A 17,662-nucleotide genomic window follows, 5' to 3' on the forward strand; every position below is an offset into this window, starting at 1 on the left:
AGAACTTTTGCAGCACAACAGTGCTCAAGATGAAGTGGCAGTATTGGATAGTGTTACCTTGCCCTAGAGCAGACCAACCAGCTGCAGTTGAACCCGGAGGGCCATTTTGTGTGCTTATGGCTCTGTCTTTGTTGACCGCAGCTGAACCGATCAGGTGAATTCCAGCGAGCAATTGCAGACCAATTAAAACAGTATGGGAATATGTATATGGAAGTTCTATATCTACAGTTAGTTACAGCAAGTAGAATGCTACCTCTTGGGCCATGCTGCATGGGGAACACACTCCAAACTTCCTAGTATTTTTCCATCCCCTGAGATACTTCACCACTAAACAACGTAGAGCCAAAATTGGATCAGACTTCTGCTGTATTTTGCATCTATTATGCAGTTCATGCTGCCATGACTGATTTAATGTCTCCATTATCATGGAGTACTGGTCTGCCAATGACTTCAGCCATCCAGCACACTCCTCAGCCATAACTAAATGTCTTTAGGGAGCCTCAAGGGGCTGCTGAGCATTGCATCTTTAGAGCACAAGCTCCTTGGAAGCAGGCTGTGCTTCTTTCTGCTCACCTCGCAAGGCACTTCCTTCCCACTAAAGGTAAAGGAGGAGTGGGTTGTGGGGAAGCTGCCAGCTTTCTCTTCTGGGTTGTCTGGTGCTCAGGGAGACTTGAAAATAACAGTTCTGCATAAAAGATGCTGAAGATCTTCAGTCACATCAAACCATGCAGAAACACAGCTGTAGGAGTGCCCACAGTCCCCATAAGACAGTACGTGTTTATTCTCAGCATCAGCGGACTTTAGCCCTCTTCAGATGCAGTCAACTCCCTCTGCTCTGGAGTTGAGTGCATCCCAGTTTAGCCAACTGCTAAGGAACCAGGAGTGTCTCTCAAAGAAACACTGAGCTTTCCAGTTTAGTAATGAAAAGCATAACCTACAAGCTATTCAGGGCTTTTTCCAGAGAAGACACTTTGTTCACTGAGGGTTTGACACTCCCTCTAGATGCTCTCTCAGGTTCCTGTACAGGAGAAAAGCCAGCAGTGTCTGGACATTGAGAGTACTGGAAGGCCTTCATTACCCTGAATAGCATCACCTGGGTTCACCATGGTCCGAGTGCTCTATTTAAGCTCCATCTGGGAGTAGAAACATTACTATTCATCTCTGCTGGGCTTTAGCCTGTTTATACTTCTGTTCCTGCAAAAATCTTGAGCAAATCTAAGGTTTGCCTACTCTTATGATATCTAGTTTTCTGTATTTTTGCAGATTTTTCCATCTCTCTGCAACCTTTTCCAAGAGCTCTGCTTAGGAACTGAGTTTCTAAGCTCAGTGCAGGAATAAGGAGGTTTTTTTTGGGTTTTTTTTTTTTTTTTTTTTGATGTCATGGAGAAACCCAGCTCAAATGATGTGAAACAGCCTCCAGAGAGCACATCCTTCCTGTCTGGGTGCTCTATAGTCACCCCTCATGCCAGCTGAGCGCTGTGACCATCCCTCTGCATGCTTGCTGTAAAACAGTCATGAAATTGGGTTGCTCTTCCTCTCGAGTGGGGAGCTCTGTCCCTGTGATGTGAGGAAACTAGCTTTGGCTTTCAGCTGGAGAGCTGACTGTCACCTTGCCTCAGGTGGCTCTGTTAAAGGTTATTCTGGCCCCTTAATCAAATTCAGTATAGCTTTGTTTTCATCTGCCCTCTAGGAGTCTGCTGAGCTTTGCTGTCAGAGCCTGCTGCAGGAGAACGCGTGGCTGTTAATGCAGCAATAGGCTCTGCTTTAGTGAGGAGAGAAATGCGGACCATTGGGGAGGGGAAGCAGCAGGGGGAGCGTGGAAACTGGGAGAAAAAGCACAACTCATGCTTGCCTTTCCACCACATCGTATCAGGGGCCGGGAGGCAAGCAGGACTGGTAACAGCGCTGTGCCTCAGGTGAGCAGCATCCCCTAAGGGGAGGAAGCTGGTGCAGGTATGAAGAAAGGCTCGGAGTGATACAGAAAATCTTGGTCCCATTCCTGTGCTCTCTGTAGAGCAGATTCAATTTCCCTCTAATTACAGCACATCCAGGAAGGCACCAACTGCTGCAGGTTTCTCCTCTTTAAGTGTTTGTTATATGCCCTTCCCAGCATGATTTTGGATGAGAGCAGAAGCCACAGAGCAGCTGCATGCCTAAGCTATATAACAGTGGATGCCTAGCCCTCCTTGGTACAGTCAGAATGTTTCAGTATTCCAGCATTAAAAAGGCAAACAAGCTTATATAAAGCCTGCCAGAGTCTCTGAAATAAATTCACATTATAATAAGGGAGAGGTTAAATTCCTTCCTTGTGCCTAAGAAAGGAGGGCAGGGGAGACTCAAGCCCTTCCCTCAAGGTGGGACATGGTGCCAAAAAGCTGCTCAGCCTCACAGCAGATGGGGTTAAACCACTTGGTGTGCCACAAACCTGCTGTGTCACTGAGGCTCTGTCCCAAAAAGCCAGCAAAGTAATTGGGCAAGGTCTGAAAGTAGCTTCTTTTCCTTTACCTGTTGTAATAAAGGCCACAGATACCTTTCTGTTGTATGGACTAGTGTGAGAGGGCAAACGACGTGGGGTTAAACCTTTTCCCTAGTACTAGTGACATCCTACATTTCTAACACTGCAAGAGCTTAACATCTGACTGCTTATTTGTTCTGCTTATTGCTTATTTTCTTTCTCTGCTGAGCAAGGGCAATAGATCACTTTCATCTTTGTAGGTGAATTCAATTCTGCTGTATTTAGGAGAATAAAACTACTTAACAGCATATTTCAAATTAATGTGTTGCTTTTGTCTTTTTTTTTTTTTAAACTGGAGCTTCAAAACAAATTCTATTTCTACTGAAATTAGACTTGTGTTTAATTTATTTTTAATTAACAAGTTCTAGGCACTAAATTCTTTCCCTTAGCTATCACCTTGTTTTTCTACTTTGGTAGCATTTGTTTGCAAGTATCATGGAACACAATGTGACCCTTAAATTGAAATCAGAAAGCTGGTTGAATTTCCTGAAGGCAAAAGCTGTTACGGTAACTTACAGGGAGAGACAGCAGAAGGATTTCCAGTTTTGCCAACCTAAAATACATACTTCCTTTTTGATTCCCTCTAATAGACGTAACTGTGAAATTGAACAATTTTGAAGGAGAACAGAAAAGCACAGATAATGGTAATACCTAGAGAAGTTTCTCCTGCTATCACTTTTCTCAATGGCTTTGAAGCAGCTATAAAAAGCATTTAGTGCAATTGCAAAGCCCCTTTTACCAATGCTCTGAACATCATTGGAGAACAAACCCCAGGTAGGGGGGCTGGAGAAGATCAAAGGAGAAATGGCAAGCCGTTGCCTATAAAGCTGTCAATACCTCGGGAGAGCTGAGCCAGCCATCCCTATATGAGGCAGTGTAAAATGAAGACATGGGCTGTGCTGTGTTTAAGTTCATTTCTAAAGAGCACTGGTGTTGCCCATCCCTACTGGCTGTTCTGTGCTTTGCTGGTTGATTGATGTTACCACTAATTTTATTTCATTTTCTTGTCTAAGATACATCTTCTCTTTCCATATTCCCCTCTTCTTGACATATAATGTCAAAATGAATCCATGCAGCACCAAGGAGCACCATGAGCCTCATAGGAAGCACAGTGCTGTTCCTGCATGGCTCCCTTTCCCCTGATGTGAGGCCGTGTAATTCATGAGGGTGTCTCAGCGCTTTCTTTGATGCCATTGGGCTGCTGGAGACACTGGATCCAGTTTCTAAGATTGGGGGGCTGGATGTGGCAGGGTCAGGAGATCTGAAAGGCTCTTAGTGACTTGCTCATAGTAAGCAAGCCACCTGCACGCTGAGACAGCCAAATTACCAGCAGAAAAGTGAAAAATGACAAGAGCATTCATTAAATGCCATGCATGGGCTAAAGCCTGAGTGCACTGAGGGGTTTTTATCTCAGCAAAGGACTAAGCGGCGGCTCAGAAGTTCCTGCTGCATTTCCTGCTCGGTGGGGGCTGGGGGCTGCATTGATTCTGGAATAAAAAGGACTTTCAGAGTGCTGGAGGATGTGGTCCAAAAGAAGCCAAAAGCGAGTGCTTTGGTTCATGCCTGCTGGCTTTGCCTTGCTGCGCTGGGTAACGGGTGCTGCCAGCCCATCACCTGCCCTTGTGGGGTAAGTGCTGCATGGGGGGTGGGTGATAGAGGGGAAAAAATGGCCAAAAAGAGCAAAAAAGAAAAGTAGCTAATTGCCCCAAGGGGTGGTGATGGTCTGGCAGGAGCTATGAAGGCCAGTAACTGACTGTACCAAAGGCCTGGGCCTGGTTGTTTCAGCTCACTAGAACCGCAGAATCATTAAGATCGGAAAAGACCTCTAAGAACATCAAGTTCAACCACCCACCCACCACCACTCCTAAGTCACGTCTCTCAGTGCCACAAATACATATTTCTTGAAATGTATGGTGTCACCAAGGATGGTGACTCCACCACCCCCCTGGGCAGCCCGCGCCAGTGCCTCACCACCCCCTCAGAGGAGCTTTTCTAACGTGCAACCTGAACCCGTGACTTGAGGCCATTCCCCTCATCCTATTGAGAGGCTGTGGTGGGCCTTGGCAAGGCACCTTTCATCTGTGGAAAGACTGAAAAACCGTCAAGTTCACGACACGAAAAAAAAAACAGGTTTCAGGAGATTCAATCCTCAAGCAAAGAGCATTCAGTTCTTGCAGGGAAAAGAATAAAAAACGCCTTTATCTGGCGGATAGGAACGTTCAGATCTAAAATCCCGACTGCCTCCAGACCTGTTGTTTTGGGCTGAAGGGGAGCACCACAGCTCACGAGATGGGCGATGGGCGAGAGGACAGCTGCACACCTCTGCCCTGTGTGCTGAGGAGAGGAGCAGGTGAGGAGCCACCTGCACACCTTGCTGAAGAAGGCGACAAACACGGTGTGTGTGAAGGCATGTGGTGAGGATATGGCTTCCTCCTCCCATGGAGCACGAGGTGTTGGATTTTGGCATTGCCTGCTCTCCTGGAGCTGCGTGATGAGAGAAACTATCTTGGAACCAAAAAAAAAAGGCTCCTCATGACTGCTGCGAGGGAAAGCTTGGAAACACGAGCTTGATGTCCGGTGGAAAGAGGCCGACGCGATTCCGGGTCCTTCAGCTCGGAATGCTGTCGCCTTCCACACTCAGGACCAGGTCTTCGTCGCTCGGCTCTCCTGTGGCGGCAGCGCTCCCGCCCTCGCCGCGGGGGGGCCGGTCACCTCCGCCCGCGCACGCAGCCGCGCCGCCGGCGCTCGTTGTGTGGTGAGGCGCGTGGGGCCGCGCTCTGCAGCCGGGGGCGGCGGCGGATCGGCGGGCGCGAACCGAGGGGCCGAGCACCGGCTGCGCGCCGCCTCCGCGGCCGCCTCGGAACCTTCCCCCGCCCTCGGAGCGGCGGGAGGAGGCGGCGCCGGGCGGCGGGATGCAGCGCGGGGCCGGGCGGCAGGCGGACGCGGCGGCGGCGAGGGGCAGAGCCCGGCGGGCTGCGGGGCGGCCCCGCTCCCCGTGAAGAAGCGGCGCGGCAGGGCAGCGGCCGCCACCATGCAGCCGTTGCACCGAGCCCTGGCGCTGCCGCTGCTGCTCCTCCTAGCCACCGGTGAGTGAAGGATGGGAGCGCCGGTGGTGGGTGTGGGCCGTGCTTCCCTTTGGGGCGCTGCAGCTCCGCGGGTGGCCCCGAGCATCGCGGTGCCCCGGGACGCGTGTTGCCTTTTCCCTTGGCAGGCAGCGCGGCTCGCGGGGCGGGCTGCTGTCCCCCGGGCACCCGCGAGCACCAGAGCCCCCAACGCGGGTCGGTGTTGCTCCGCCATGGGGTCCGGTCACGGTGTAGGTCGCCCGCTGCCCTCCGCAGCGCTCCGGCATGGAAGACCTTGCCGCGCCAGGGCTGTCCCCAAACCGCTCTCCCTTGGACGGAACGGCTTCTTCTGGCGCCGAGGGGTTTTACTGCCTACCGCCAAACTGCCACAAAGGAAGGGGGAACCGCAAATTGCTCCTTGCTCCCCCCGAGAGTCTCCTCTTGAAATTTGGAGGAGAGGCAGAGTGCCAGGGAAAGGCAATGAAGTGCAGGAGTAATTGCGCTCAATAGTTGAGAGGGCTGAGCTCCTATTTTTAAATAATCTGCGGAGATTTCCCAACAAAGGGCTTCGGGACTCGTGAAGCTGGGATTGTGCTCTCCCTCCCTACCACCATCTCTTTTGTACCGAAATCTGGTTTGAGTGAGGCTGAGGAGCAGGAGTTCAGAACAGGGACATCTCGAGTGTGGAGGAGTCTTTGTCTTGAGTCATTCCGCCAGGGAGGGAATGGCTGATTTCTCAACCAGTCTCTGTCTTCCAGCACGACCGAGCTGTGATACGGTGACACGCAGCCCCCCGCCGTGCCTATCTCATTACCCCAATCTGAAAGCGTGGGGGAATGTGCCATCTGTAAGCGCTGCGGAACCGCTCTGCCCCTGAGCGGCTGGCTGTACGGTGCCTCGCCCCTGTGGTCCGGGGCTCCCTAAAGAGAAGGGATAAAGCCTTTTAGGTTTGCAAACAATGGTGAGCTTAAAGAGCAAAACGGATCAGAAAACCTGTTGTGGTGCTGTGCCAGTACTTTGTGGCACCGATGCAATAAGCAGTGCCTGTGCTGAGCTGGGAAATGGCTCTGTGGGTTTTTCGAGGCAGGCTGTCTGTGTTAGGGGTGCAGCTGGCCAAAGTCCTTGGGCTGCATCTCATCACCTGTGCTCCCTATTCCTGCCAACCATCCACTGAGCAATGTGCTTAGGGAGAACCTGCTGAATTCTCACCCGCCATTCTGCTAGCACAGCCTGGCCCCGTCCCCATTGCTCGAAAGCTGCGTTTGCTCTGTGGAGGAGGATGGACAGTGACCTCATGGTGGTTTTAAAATCTGGCGGCCAAAAGGACTACAGCTGATGCTGCTGTGCTGAGGGTGTTTCCTCTTCTGCTGAGACTGCTGGAAAGTTTCTAGTGTTGCTATCCAGCTGGTGATGATACAGAGGATTTGGGTCCTTGGATTTCTGTGATCTCTCTGCTTCCATAGCAGAGAGGCATAGAGGTGGAAAGCAAGGGGCAGCTCAGTTAGTTCCTAATCCAGTGAAACTGGTAATCCTAGTGGGGTGTGGTGGCTTTGGTGGGCTGGACTTGGATAGCCGAGCATCTCTGGAGAGACCTGAATCCCTACCTAGATTAGGAGGAATCTCAAATTGGAGACTAAGATTGCTGGGAATTTATAAACTGAGCCCCATTTTGGCTGGCAGCTTTGCTCAGTGGTTTAGGAGCTGTTCCAGCCTGGAATAATTAAGTGCACTGTGGTCTTGCTCCTCCAATCCCTCAAGACAAGCATGGTTAAAGCCTGAGAGCTGCAGGGACTGATGCCTTCCCACAGGGTCGGGAGCCTCCACAGACCTGCAGGATGGGCTAAAATACAGCATACACTGCAGCAGGGTCCCAGCAGTGGGCTGGGCAGTGGCATTCTGTTGGTGGAGCACGGAAACACCTTCACAGGCTCCTGGTATCTGAACCCCTTTGCTTTTGCAATTAGGAAAACGATGTGGTTAAAAGCAGAGGGAGGGAGGAGGGAAGTGGTCTTTTCCCGCTCATCGTTCCCTGAGGTGCTTGTCTGCATATGGGCTATTTATTATTATTTTTTTCCCTTCTGCTTGCTTAGAAGGTTTGTTAACACTGTGTGAATGAGCCTGAGCTGAGGGAGTATAAATCAGGATGGTTGAAAATTCCCTGTAGTCAATTTTTCCTTGGCCTCTTCAGTGCCATAAGGAAATGTTCATTTAATTATAGGCATCAGGGGTAGAAATAACTACATTAAGCCCTCAAGGGGAAGCTGCAGGCGAAAAGCCACGGATCAGAGCACACAAAAGTTTTTCCCCTCTGCTCAGCGTGGGAAGACACTCTGGCATTTTGCGGGCAAATAAAGTGAGCAGCAGCAGCAAAGGGGCTGCAGGAAGGTGCATCTCAGCCCACGACTGGCACACAGGTTGCTTCCAGTCCTCGCCAGCAATTGAAACACGTAATCCCAAAAGAATGGAGAGATGCTATTTGACAGCCACACGAACACAGCCCAGTCAGAGTCACGCAGAGACAGCAGACACGTGCGCCGGTTTGTGTGAGGGGCTGGGGATGCTGGCAAGGAAGGTGTGCCCCAGCGATACCCCCTGTGCCTGGCCAAGCTCAGAATCTAGAGCTACATTCAAGTCCAGGGGTTTATTTTTTGCTGTCAGTAGGCCAGCTTTGCAGCCTTCCCTTTATATACTGCAGCTGCTCTCAGCTCCCTCTTCAACCTGGGGCAGGTACCTGGTGCCCATGTGTGTGCTCAGGACTACTGAGGCTTTGCACGAGGCTTTTTTTGCCTCAGATGCATGACATTGTTTGGGAATTGGCGCCTCTTGGGGCCACACTCAGCAGGGTGATTAATACTGCGCTGCTGCTGGTGCTGAGCCTAACTGCCTGCAAGTTCTTTTGGCTGAGCTGGGTATCAAAGGGATGTCCGCTCTGGTAGCTCTAGCTCTGCCCAGGCAGGGATTCTTACAGACAAACAGCCATGCGCCTTTATTTGGTGTGTGGAAATCAGACTCAACTCCATGTGATGCACAGTCCAGATTGAGACTGAGCAAGAAGTGTGAGCCTGGCAAGGTGGTTTTTTGGCAGCTGAAGTGTTTTGGGCCTGTGAGAGGGCAAAGCAATCTGTGGGCTGTGTTGTTTTTCCCTAGATCAGTGGCTTTCATCTACAGTTTGTTAACCCCTGGGGGCCTGTGGGCTGCTTTGAGGGGAGCTAGGAAAGGTAACAGAGAAGTAAATTCACTTCTGTTTGCAGCTGCCTTCCCAGTGCCGTTTCCCCGGGGGCTGCTTCTCTCCCTGAGCTGGGAACTGCTGCTGTTTGTAGCGAGAGGCGCGGAGGAGAGCAGACTTTGCAGCAGTGGAGGAGGGAGGTGTGAAGGCTCCGAGACGATGCGGGAGGGAGTGAAGGCAAACAGTCTGGGAGACTGAAACCGAGCACAGTTGTGATCCTGGCGTCAGTGGCTGACTGAGGGGGGAAGATGGGCTCGGTTGAGGTGCTGTGACCTTATTCCATGGAATAATGTCCTGCGGAGATGGGTGGTGGTGCTTGGAGCTGTCTTGCTGTTACTGGTGATAAGGATGGGAGAGCTGATATTTCATGGTGCTGGGCTGAGGATCCCTGCATCTCCTGGTGCATCTCTGCAACCATCACTAGAAGCAGTGCATCTTGGGGGTAGCGCCTGGCTGCTTCCCAATATTGTATCTGGGTCTGTGTGCTGTTGGTGTTTCTCTGCTGAAATGTCAAGGGAGCAAATTGGCAGTTCTTTGCAAATGGCAAGGTAGTGCGTGCTCATATGTGCAGCCATGCGTGTACTGCGCCCGTGTTTGAGCTCTCTGATTCTGCCAACTGTAAAGGTCTATAAAAGCATAAAGATGTTTGGCACAACTACTGTGTGCTTTAAGATCTCCTTCTAAAGAGTTGTGAGGGCTTCTTCAGCTATGCCTTATCACCTTCTCTTCAATTAAAGCAGGATCCTGAATTGCCTTTCCCATTGCTTTGCAAAGCATATTAGGGCCATGGGAAGGTGAATGGCTGCAAGGGATGCAGGGTGAGGGACCTGCTTGCTGACAATACCGAGGAGGATGGCAGTCTGATCTTGTTTTCTGAAGCCCTAATTAGAAATGTTCTTGGAGATTAGGGGCCCAGCTGAATTTGTGAGTGGCCTGATGCAATGTGGGAGCAGCAATAGGGCTGGGTGGGAGCTGTGCTGAGGAGTGTAGCCATAACCGAATAGCACCAAAGTGACTTCTGTCTGTTACGTGGCTGTCATTTGTGCTTCCCTGTGCAAGCTGTGTGGACAGACTCCAGGTGAGCGCAGGGGAATCAGCTGGGACAGCCCTCAACTGAACAGCATTCATCTTCTCCACCTCCTCCACTGTCTGCAGCTGGGATCTTTTTTGTTATTTCAATTGGCTGTGGGGTTTTTTTTGTTTGTTTGTTTTTTTTTTTGTTTTGTTTGTTTTTTAATGTTCTGCAAGCAAGCATTTGTACATTGGCTGTTCTGCTCCTGGGCCTCTCTCCTCCCTGCTCTCAGGCTATGATCCCCAGCTTTTCCTGGAGGTGGTCTGAGGGAGGGAATATGCCTGGCAGATGCTTCCCTCATCTGGTCATTGTGTTTCTGTCCTAACTGATTATCAACAAATGACCCATTCCTGACCCAGCTCTCCTACAAAATAACTTTGTTTGGTAACTGTTGGGTTTGGGTTGGACTTGAAAGGAAAGTCAACAGCAGCAGGGTCAGATGGGTGTTGTTGTGGCTGCTGCATTGACGATATGGAGATGTCCTGACCCCTCCTCCATGTATACCTGTCTGGGTGGTATTGTACAGGCGGGCTCTGCTAGTTGATGCTGAGAGCCAAGAAAGTCAGAGCGCATGCTCTGGCAAATGCTTTTCATCTCAAGCAGGGCTGATCTGGAATGATGGAGGTGTGTTGCAGCACCCAAGAAGGAGAGCTAAATCCAGCTTATCCAGCTGGGGAGAAGGGTGAATTGGTGGACATTCAAGCCGCTCTGAAACTCAACCCCATGTAGTTGATGTCTTGTGGAATGTTGGTGTATTTCCTTAGAGATAAAACTGAGGTTTGCTTGTTGTTAATCAAAAAGCAAGACAGTTTTGAAGACTGTTTGACACAGTTGCAGTTAGCTTCTATTCTGTGTCCCTAAGTCCCTCCTCTAATTTCAGCTGGATACAGAAATAACTGATTTCCTCTTTCACTTATAGCCCCATTCAATAGGCCAATTGGGAGCTCTTAAACAGCTGCCCGTCTTGTGGAGAGGTGGCTTGCCTTCTGCCAAAGGGATGAAGTGCTTCTTGACTGTGTAGTGTAGAAAATACTTTGGGGTTCTCCTAGAATTGCTCAGAAACGTGAAGCTGCTTTTATTCACAGCACTTTGGGAGATAGATTGAAGGTATTCTTTTCTCAGACTTTTTTTTTTTTTTTCTGCCACTGAGCAAAACTCCTCCATCTGCCTTGTCTGGGCTGGTATGTCACATCTTCAGCAGTGCTGAACGGAGCAAGCCTCACTGCTGTGAATTGGAGCTGTTTTCTGAGGCACTGGTGGGATCAGCAACCAGCAACCTCATTCCATGTGCATGCTCCAGGCTGGCGCTTTTCCAGCTGCCTTGGAAAGGTAACACTGCAGTATTACTCTTGTTGAAATCATCCCCATTCCCTTCCTTGCCGAGGTGAAGCATCTTCAGCAAGGTCACTGCTCCCTCCACGTGTTACATCTGAGGGTGCTGGCAGCTGGAGAGCTTGGGAGTTTGCAGCCAGCGCAGGAGCTTCTGTGCTGCCTCTGCTGCACGCTCCCTGCCTTTGTTCCCTCTCCTGGCTCTGTTTACCTCTCCCACTTTCTCTCCTTTCTCACCCCTCCTCTCTGTGAGCTGGGCACAGTGTTGACTCCCCTGCTCACATCCTTGCCGTTTCCCGAAGGCTGACTGCCCTCTTTAGCATGCAGAGCCTCATCTCCTCCAGGTTACGCAGAGGTGCCGCAAAAATAGAAACGAAAGACAAACGCCCCATTGAAGCAGCTGGCAAGTCCTGGCTCAGTTCCCTGCTCCCTCCCATCTACAGTCACAGGGCTTTATTCGTTTGTGTTTCTTTTTTTCCTACTGCTTCATATGCCTTTTAATATACCAGACTGGGAGGCTGATGGAAGTCGCCTGATCTCCATTCCTCATCCTAAGAGGAAAATGGCTATCCTCTGACTCCTTGGGTTATATTTCTCATCTCTGCTTCCCTGCCTCCTGTTCAGCTTGTGCTTTGATTCTTGCTTCGCCTCAAAATTGACAGCTACACTGAGCTCCTTCATCAGATGCTTGGAATAGAGTGTGGGGAGGTGGGGGAGGGGGGAGGAAGTGGCAAATCGTTGTTTGGTGCCCCAAACCCAGTGTTTGGGTTGTTACCACTGCTGCTGTAGAAGGTACAAAGTGGTGTCAGGATGCTGTCTGGAGATGGTTCCCTGTGGTGTTTGGGCTGGTGCTGGACAAGGGGTTCCCCAGGCCAACCTCTGCCCCATGTGCGTGTGGGTCAGGCCCCAAGATGACTTCCTACCCTAGATCCACTCCAGGAAAACCTGGCTTGCTCAGGTTGTGCCTGTTAGTTCCTCACGCTTAGTGATGAGATGATGTAGTTTTATCTTGGACTGAGGAGAGCAGAGAGCCCAGTAAACAAGATAATGCAGCTTAGGGGGTTTAAACTGCGTAAACATTTCAGAGTTAAATGAGGGTATACAAAAGCCCAGGGCCTGAGCTTCCCGGAGGAATGGGATTAGCTCTCTGAGTCTCCAGCCTCATCTGCCATCAGGTGTTTGTTGTAGGGTGCTGAGATGGGCTGTGGCCTGCAGGCATCCTGAATGGTGTGTGGATGGTGGAAACAGAATGGCTTGAGTCATCTTTGGAGCTGGCACACAGCTGTGCCTTGAAGCTTTGCCTAGCTGGCTGCAAGTGGCTGTTGTGGTGTGGCTGGAAAGCTGGAGAGTAACATCAGCCACATCTGTGTTCACAGGAGTTGGAGGAAACTGAGGCATTGGGACAGATGAAGAGCTAAAATAGGATCAAGCCGTGAGTTTTGCCACCAGCTACACCAAATTTTCCGTGTGGCCGTGGGCCTGCTGTCATCTCTCTCCATCCTTCATCTCTACTGTTTTTGACAACTTTGAGAACATTCCCTTTCTCCTCTCCGCTGCTCTCTGTCATATTTGCTTAAGCTGCAAGCTCCTTCAGATAAGTGCTGTCTCTGGCTCAGCTGCACAGGGCTCAGCAGCACTCTCTGTTAGCAATGCAGACGCTGCCAGGTGTCTTATGTCAGGTCGGGAAAGCCCAGCCTTGGCACCAGTGCTTCAGAGCCTGCTGGGCACCATTGAAGCAGCACAGGGCTGCCCTGGCTGGGGCTCTCCGGACCACTGCTCCCACACACGAGGCCTGCAAGTTCTCATTTCCAGCCACAGCATCGCTGTGTGTGTTGTTCTCTGGGAGTCGGCCTGCCTGCAGGGGTGTGCAGGGTGCTTTGGTTGGCCCCGTGGTGCTCAGCCTCCTCTGCCGTTTGCTTTTTGTTGCTGTGCTGGCCTCAGCTGATCTTGCCTTGGATCAATAAAACAAACAAATGAGACAGAAGTGCAGAAGCCAGCCTCAAGTGAATATGGGGAAGAGTAACCAATATTGTTTTTTGTTCAGTTCAGAGAATTGCAGAAATAGATGGAGAAGGTCAGAGCAAGCACGAGGCGTTTCTGGGCTCCCAGCATTCCCAGGACAGGATTGGTAACCAAGCTGGCAAGCGAGCAACAATCTCAAAGTATTTTTTTGCTCTAAGAAGCCAATGTTTTCAGTGAAAGCACAGGGGCCAGCCCATCTTCTGTCATCTCTTAACTTTTCTTGTTACTTGCATTAATTTGAATTTGTCCTTCTTGGATGTGGAGTCATAGAACACAGTGGTAGGAAGGAACCTTAGGAAGTTGCCCAGTTGGTGTCCTTGCCTGAAGGCAGATTCAGCTCTGCCTAACTCATTTCAGGCCACATGTATCCAAATCTGCATGCAGCATTCAGGTGATGTCTCAGCCGTGCTGTATAAAATCTGTTTCAAATGCTTCAGGACTGCAAGCATTTTCACGTGTGCATTCTGGTGGTATCTCAGAGCTCTTTCTGATACAGGTGTTTGTCTTCTTAGGAAACCATCTGTTAGAAACATCTAATCTTATGTCAGGGAATAGCTGGTGCTAGTACTCAGGCTGGTAACTTACCACTTTGCAGTGTTCCTTTTTTCGTAACAGTTCTGTTATTTCCATCCTCGGGGTCACCTGGCTGTATTACAGTCTTTCTGTGTAGTGAGGATATCTCCTAGCTTTGTTTCCTTGGCCAGTTTTATGATTGTACTCCCAATTTTTGAGCCAAGGTCACTTAAAATGTTAAACAGCACCAGGTCCAAGGACAGACCTTGAGGATTTCCTCTAATAGCCTCTTTCCAGCACAAGCCTCTGTCAGTTTTCCTACAGCCAATGCCTTACAGTTGCCTTACAATTTCTGAACGAATTGCTGTCTTTCTTTGCTTCTCTTGTAATTCTGCGTGGGCCATCGTAGCAGATATTTCACTGAAGCCCAGATGGATTAGATCTGCTGCACTTCTTTTGTCTGGAAAATCAGCTATCAAAGAAAGATACCAAATTAGGCTTCATTTTGGCTTATTCAATTAGTTCAGTTCAGTGACTAGTTCATTTAGAACTGAGAAACTGAGCATAAGCTGAGGAAGCAGGAAAAAATAAATAAAAATCAGCTGTGAAAGGATGAGATCCTCTAGTTTTAATGTGCTGAAGAACAGAGGGCTGGGAAGCTATTGGTTCAGTTCACCCAAATTAGTTACTTCCCTTGCTTAACAAAACTGCTTTAAATGCAAAGCATGATTTGGGAAATGTAGTTTTTCCTTCTGTCTCCATGCTTATGGTGGTATTTATCAGTTGAATAAAGCCACTTTCCAGATGCTGTTTTCTTGCATTTTGATTGAAGTTTGATATACATGTGAATGTACCTTGACACAAATCTCAGTTAAAGGCTCATCTAGGAATGAAGAAGTGTCAGTCAAACTTTCTAATATGTAAAATGGAAATACCAAGTATATAATTGTTGAAACAAAAGTGTTAAATGTCACCTGCCTTCCTGCTTAACGGTCGGTAGTTTTTTGCTGTTAGCTTGCCTTAATTCTTACCTGTGATAGTCAGCTTATCCTCAGGAAAACAAAAAATGTGAATGCAAAATTAAGCTCAAATCAATGGCTTAAAAATAGATTTCCAGGCCGTTGATTTAGAACATGATTAATATTGATGATTTAAATAATTTTGGTTTAAATCAATCCTCCTGCATATAATGTAGCTGCAGACTGGGAGCACTAGGATGAAATCTTGGCTGGGTGACAGTTGAATAGGAAACTCACTGACTTGCAGAGCCAGGATTTTATGCCTTCAGTCTAAGACGTTCCACCTCCTCTGCAGGGTGGATGACTAACAAGGCAGCTTATCCTTTCAAGGAGGCAAAAACCCCCAGAAGGCTGCCCCATCACTGCCCCACTGCAGTGTCAAGGCTGGGTGACTGCTTGGCACTGACTCTTCCTGGATGTGAATGCTCCTCTGTATGCTTCTGAACGTTTCCCCACGTAGCCTGATTTTCCTCCTCAGCTTGGAGTGCAGCCCATCTGAGGGGCAAGTTACCCCACAGGCAGGTTGGTTTAGCAGGAGCAGGTTGTATAGAGAAGAGCAGCTTGCTGGTTGTCAGTTCCCTCTCACTGATATGGGTTTATTGTCACTGTGCAGGAACTTTGTGCCTCTGCCTTGCCTCCTCGGAGGAACCAACCACTGATGGCCTCACTTCAACTTCCCTGCTGGAATTTGCTGTTATGTCCCATCTGGAAGCAATGAATTCTCATGAGCAAACGAGCCCTGAGACTGCAGAGCCTGATCTCATCCCTGGCTCTCTGCATGCTGCCCCGGGATCAGGTTTTGCCAGCGAAGAGAATGAGGAGTCCAAGATCTTACAGCCTCCACAGTACTTCTGGGAAGATGGAGGAGAGCTCAACGAATCCAGCTTGGACTTGGGACCAGCAACAGGTAGGCTATTCTTACCCTGTTCTTTCTCTCTGCCAGGGCTCTGGGGAGGCAAAGAGATGCGGGGATCTGTTCTCCTGCTTTGACATAACTCTCCATAAGAGGGGGTGAGATTAAACGTCAGCTCTATTTTCTCACCTCAGTGCCTGATGTGTCCCCAGTGAACCCTGAGCAAGCACAGGCTTTAGAAACTATGTTCCAGCTGAGGCTTTTTTCCTGAGCTGCTGTGAGGTTCCCTGAGCTGGGAAAAGTATTGCTTCCACCTACTTTTCCATTTGCCTCTAACCCTTCTCTCTCTCTCTCTCTCTCTCTCTCTCTCTCTCTCTCTCTCTCTCTCTCTCTCTCTCTCTCTCTCTCCCTCCTTTCTGTTGCTGTCAATTAATTGTGATCTGAAGGTCTCATGACCCGGGCTCAGAGATCGAGACCATCTTAGGATTTGGGTCCTGGTTGGATCCCCCAGGCCAAATCCTGGATTCCTCTCTCTGTGACTTCAGTAGGGATTTGACCTGACTGAAGACAGCAGCTGCCCCATTTCTCTTGCTGTCCTCCCTGCTCCCTGTTGAGCAAATGAATTGTGTTAGCATTTCAGCTTGCTGTCCTCTTTGGGTATTTTTCACTACTGATCCCCTTGGTGATCTGCTCCCAGATTCGTTGTTGGCTTTGAGACACTTGCAGGGGGAATGATGGGAGGAAGGAGGAGGCGTCTCTGCAGGGTTTCCAGTAGCTTAGGGGATTATTTTGTGTGCTCCTGCTCTTAAGTGTTATGTGAGGCATGTATTAAATGTTACCAGGGGCCAGGTCTGCAGCCCTATCCCTCCTCACTTATCCGGTATCGCTGTGTCCCTCTCAGCAGGTCTGACACAGGTCTGGATTTAGAAGGCACAAGTCTTGTGTTAGTCTTATCTTCATACCCGTTTCTGACCTTAAAAAGACCTGTGCTCACAGAGGGGTGAGAACTGCTGCAGTAATTAGCAGCACTATGGCTCAGGCTGCCTGCTGGGGCCCCAGGCACGCTGTGGAGGGTGAGAGCCTTTCGAGCTTATGTCTCTGAAGCCCTTTCCTCACTGGTGTTGCCCTTAAATCCAGTAGCCATGTTCCTGCTGTCCTGCTGTTCATGCAGCTCCTGGGTCCTTGCAGTCTTGGCCGTGGGGAAGCTGTGCAGATGCTTCCTCTGCAGTGATGCTCACGGTGGATGTTGCGCGTTCCCACCAGTGCATCCTTGGGACATGCTCTGGCTTAATCTCTCTCACGAGCTGGCAGCATGCTCAGCAACTCTTTTATTTGTGTGCCAGGAGGCACCTGCATGTACTCGCAGCTCTGGACGTGACTTGGAGAACAGCATGTGCTTGTGCATTGAGAGCAAGATGCACTGGGTACCAAATCCAGCCTTGCCTCTTGCACGTGCCTCGCCCCATTTGTATGCAGAACACATTCACCTCTCTTTCCGTTCTCGCCTGCAGTGCTTTCCTACATGAACAGATGTGCTCTTTCAGCTGTCCTGTACACGTGCTCTGCCCTATCTGCTGCCCAGCACTTCAGTGCTTCCAAGCACTGTTTTTTCCCTGGCCATTGCTGTGTCCAGAGCTCGTGTCTCAGTGGTATTTCAGAACCTTGGTTAATAGAACAGTTTGAATTATTCAGGAGCTGGGAGCACATTTCTACTTAAAATTTAATTAGAAACCTGCTGTGTGTCATTTTACAATAAAGGATATTGTAATAGCATCCCTAAATTGAGCAGCCTTCTCTGTCATGCAAAGCCTGTACATGAGACAGACATGCAACCAATGGATCTTATGTTCTGCATGTGTGACAGATGCCATGTGATACCTTGTGGAACTGTGTAATGACATCTGTTAGGTTATTTTCAAGCTATAAATCCATTGAACAGTTTCAAACAGCTGCTATTAAAAAAAAAAAAAAAAAAGTGTAAGTTCTCCTTATGTAGGATTTCTCTCTGAATGACAGTGGAGGATAGCCTGGCATAGCTGTTAGATCTGCCC

The 17,662-nt window shown here is 49.6% G+C and overlaps 1 protein-coding gene across 1 annotated transcript in view; it reads left to right on the forward strand.

Annotated features, from left to right (window-relative positions):
- The first annotated feature begins 5,511 nt into the window (after positions 1 to 5,511).
- PODXL2 (podocalyxin like 2) overlaps positions 5,512 to 17,662 on the forward strand; it is a 31,221-nt gene continuing 19,070 nt past the window's right edge. The window contains exons 1-2 of the mRNA XM_042880432.1: positions 5,512 to 5,601; positions 15,372 to 15,665. Of these exons, the coding sequence (XP_042736366.1) occupies positions 5,547 to 5,601; positions 15,372 to 15,665 (349 nt within the window). The 5' untranslated portion in view covers positions 5,512 to 5,546. The remainder of the gene's footprint in view (positions 5,602 to 15,371; positions 15,666 to 17,662) is intronic.

Source organism: Lagopus leucura, unplaced genomic scaffold (genome assembly GCF_019238085.1).
Source record: "Lagopus leucura isolate 7727_CA_CO unplaced genomic scaffold, USGS_WTPT01 Super-Scaffold_100026, whole genome shotgun sequence".
Classification (NCBI taxonomy): Eukaryota; Metazoa; Chordata; class Aves; order Galliformes; family Phasianidae; genus Lagopus; species Lagopus leucura.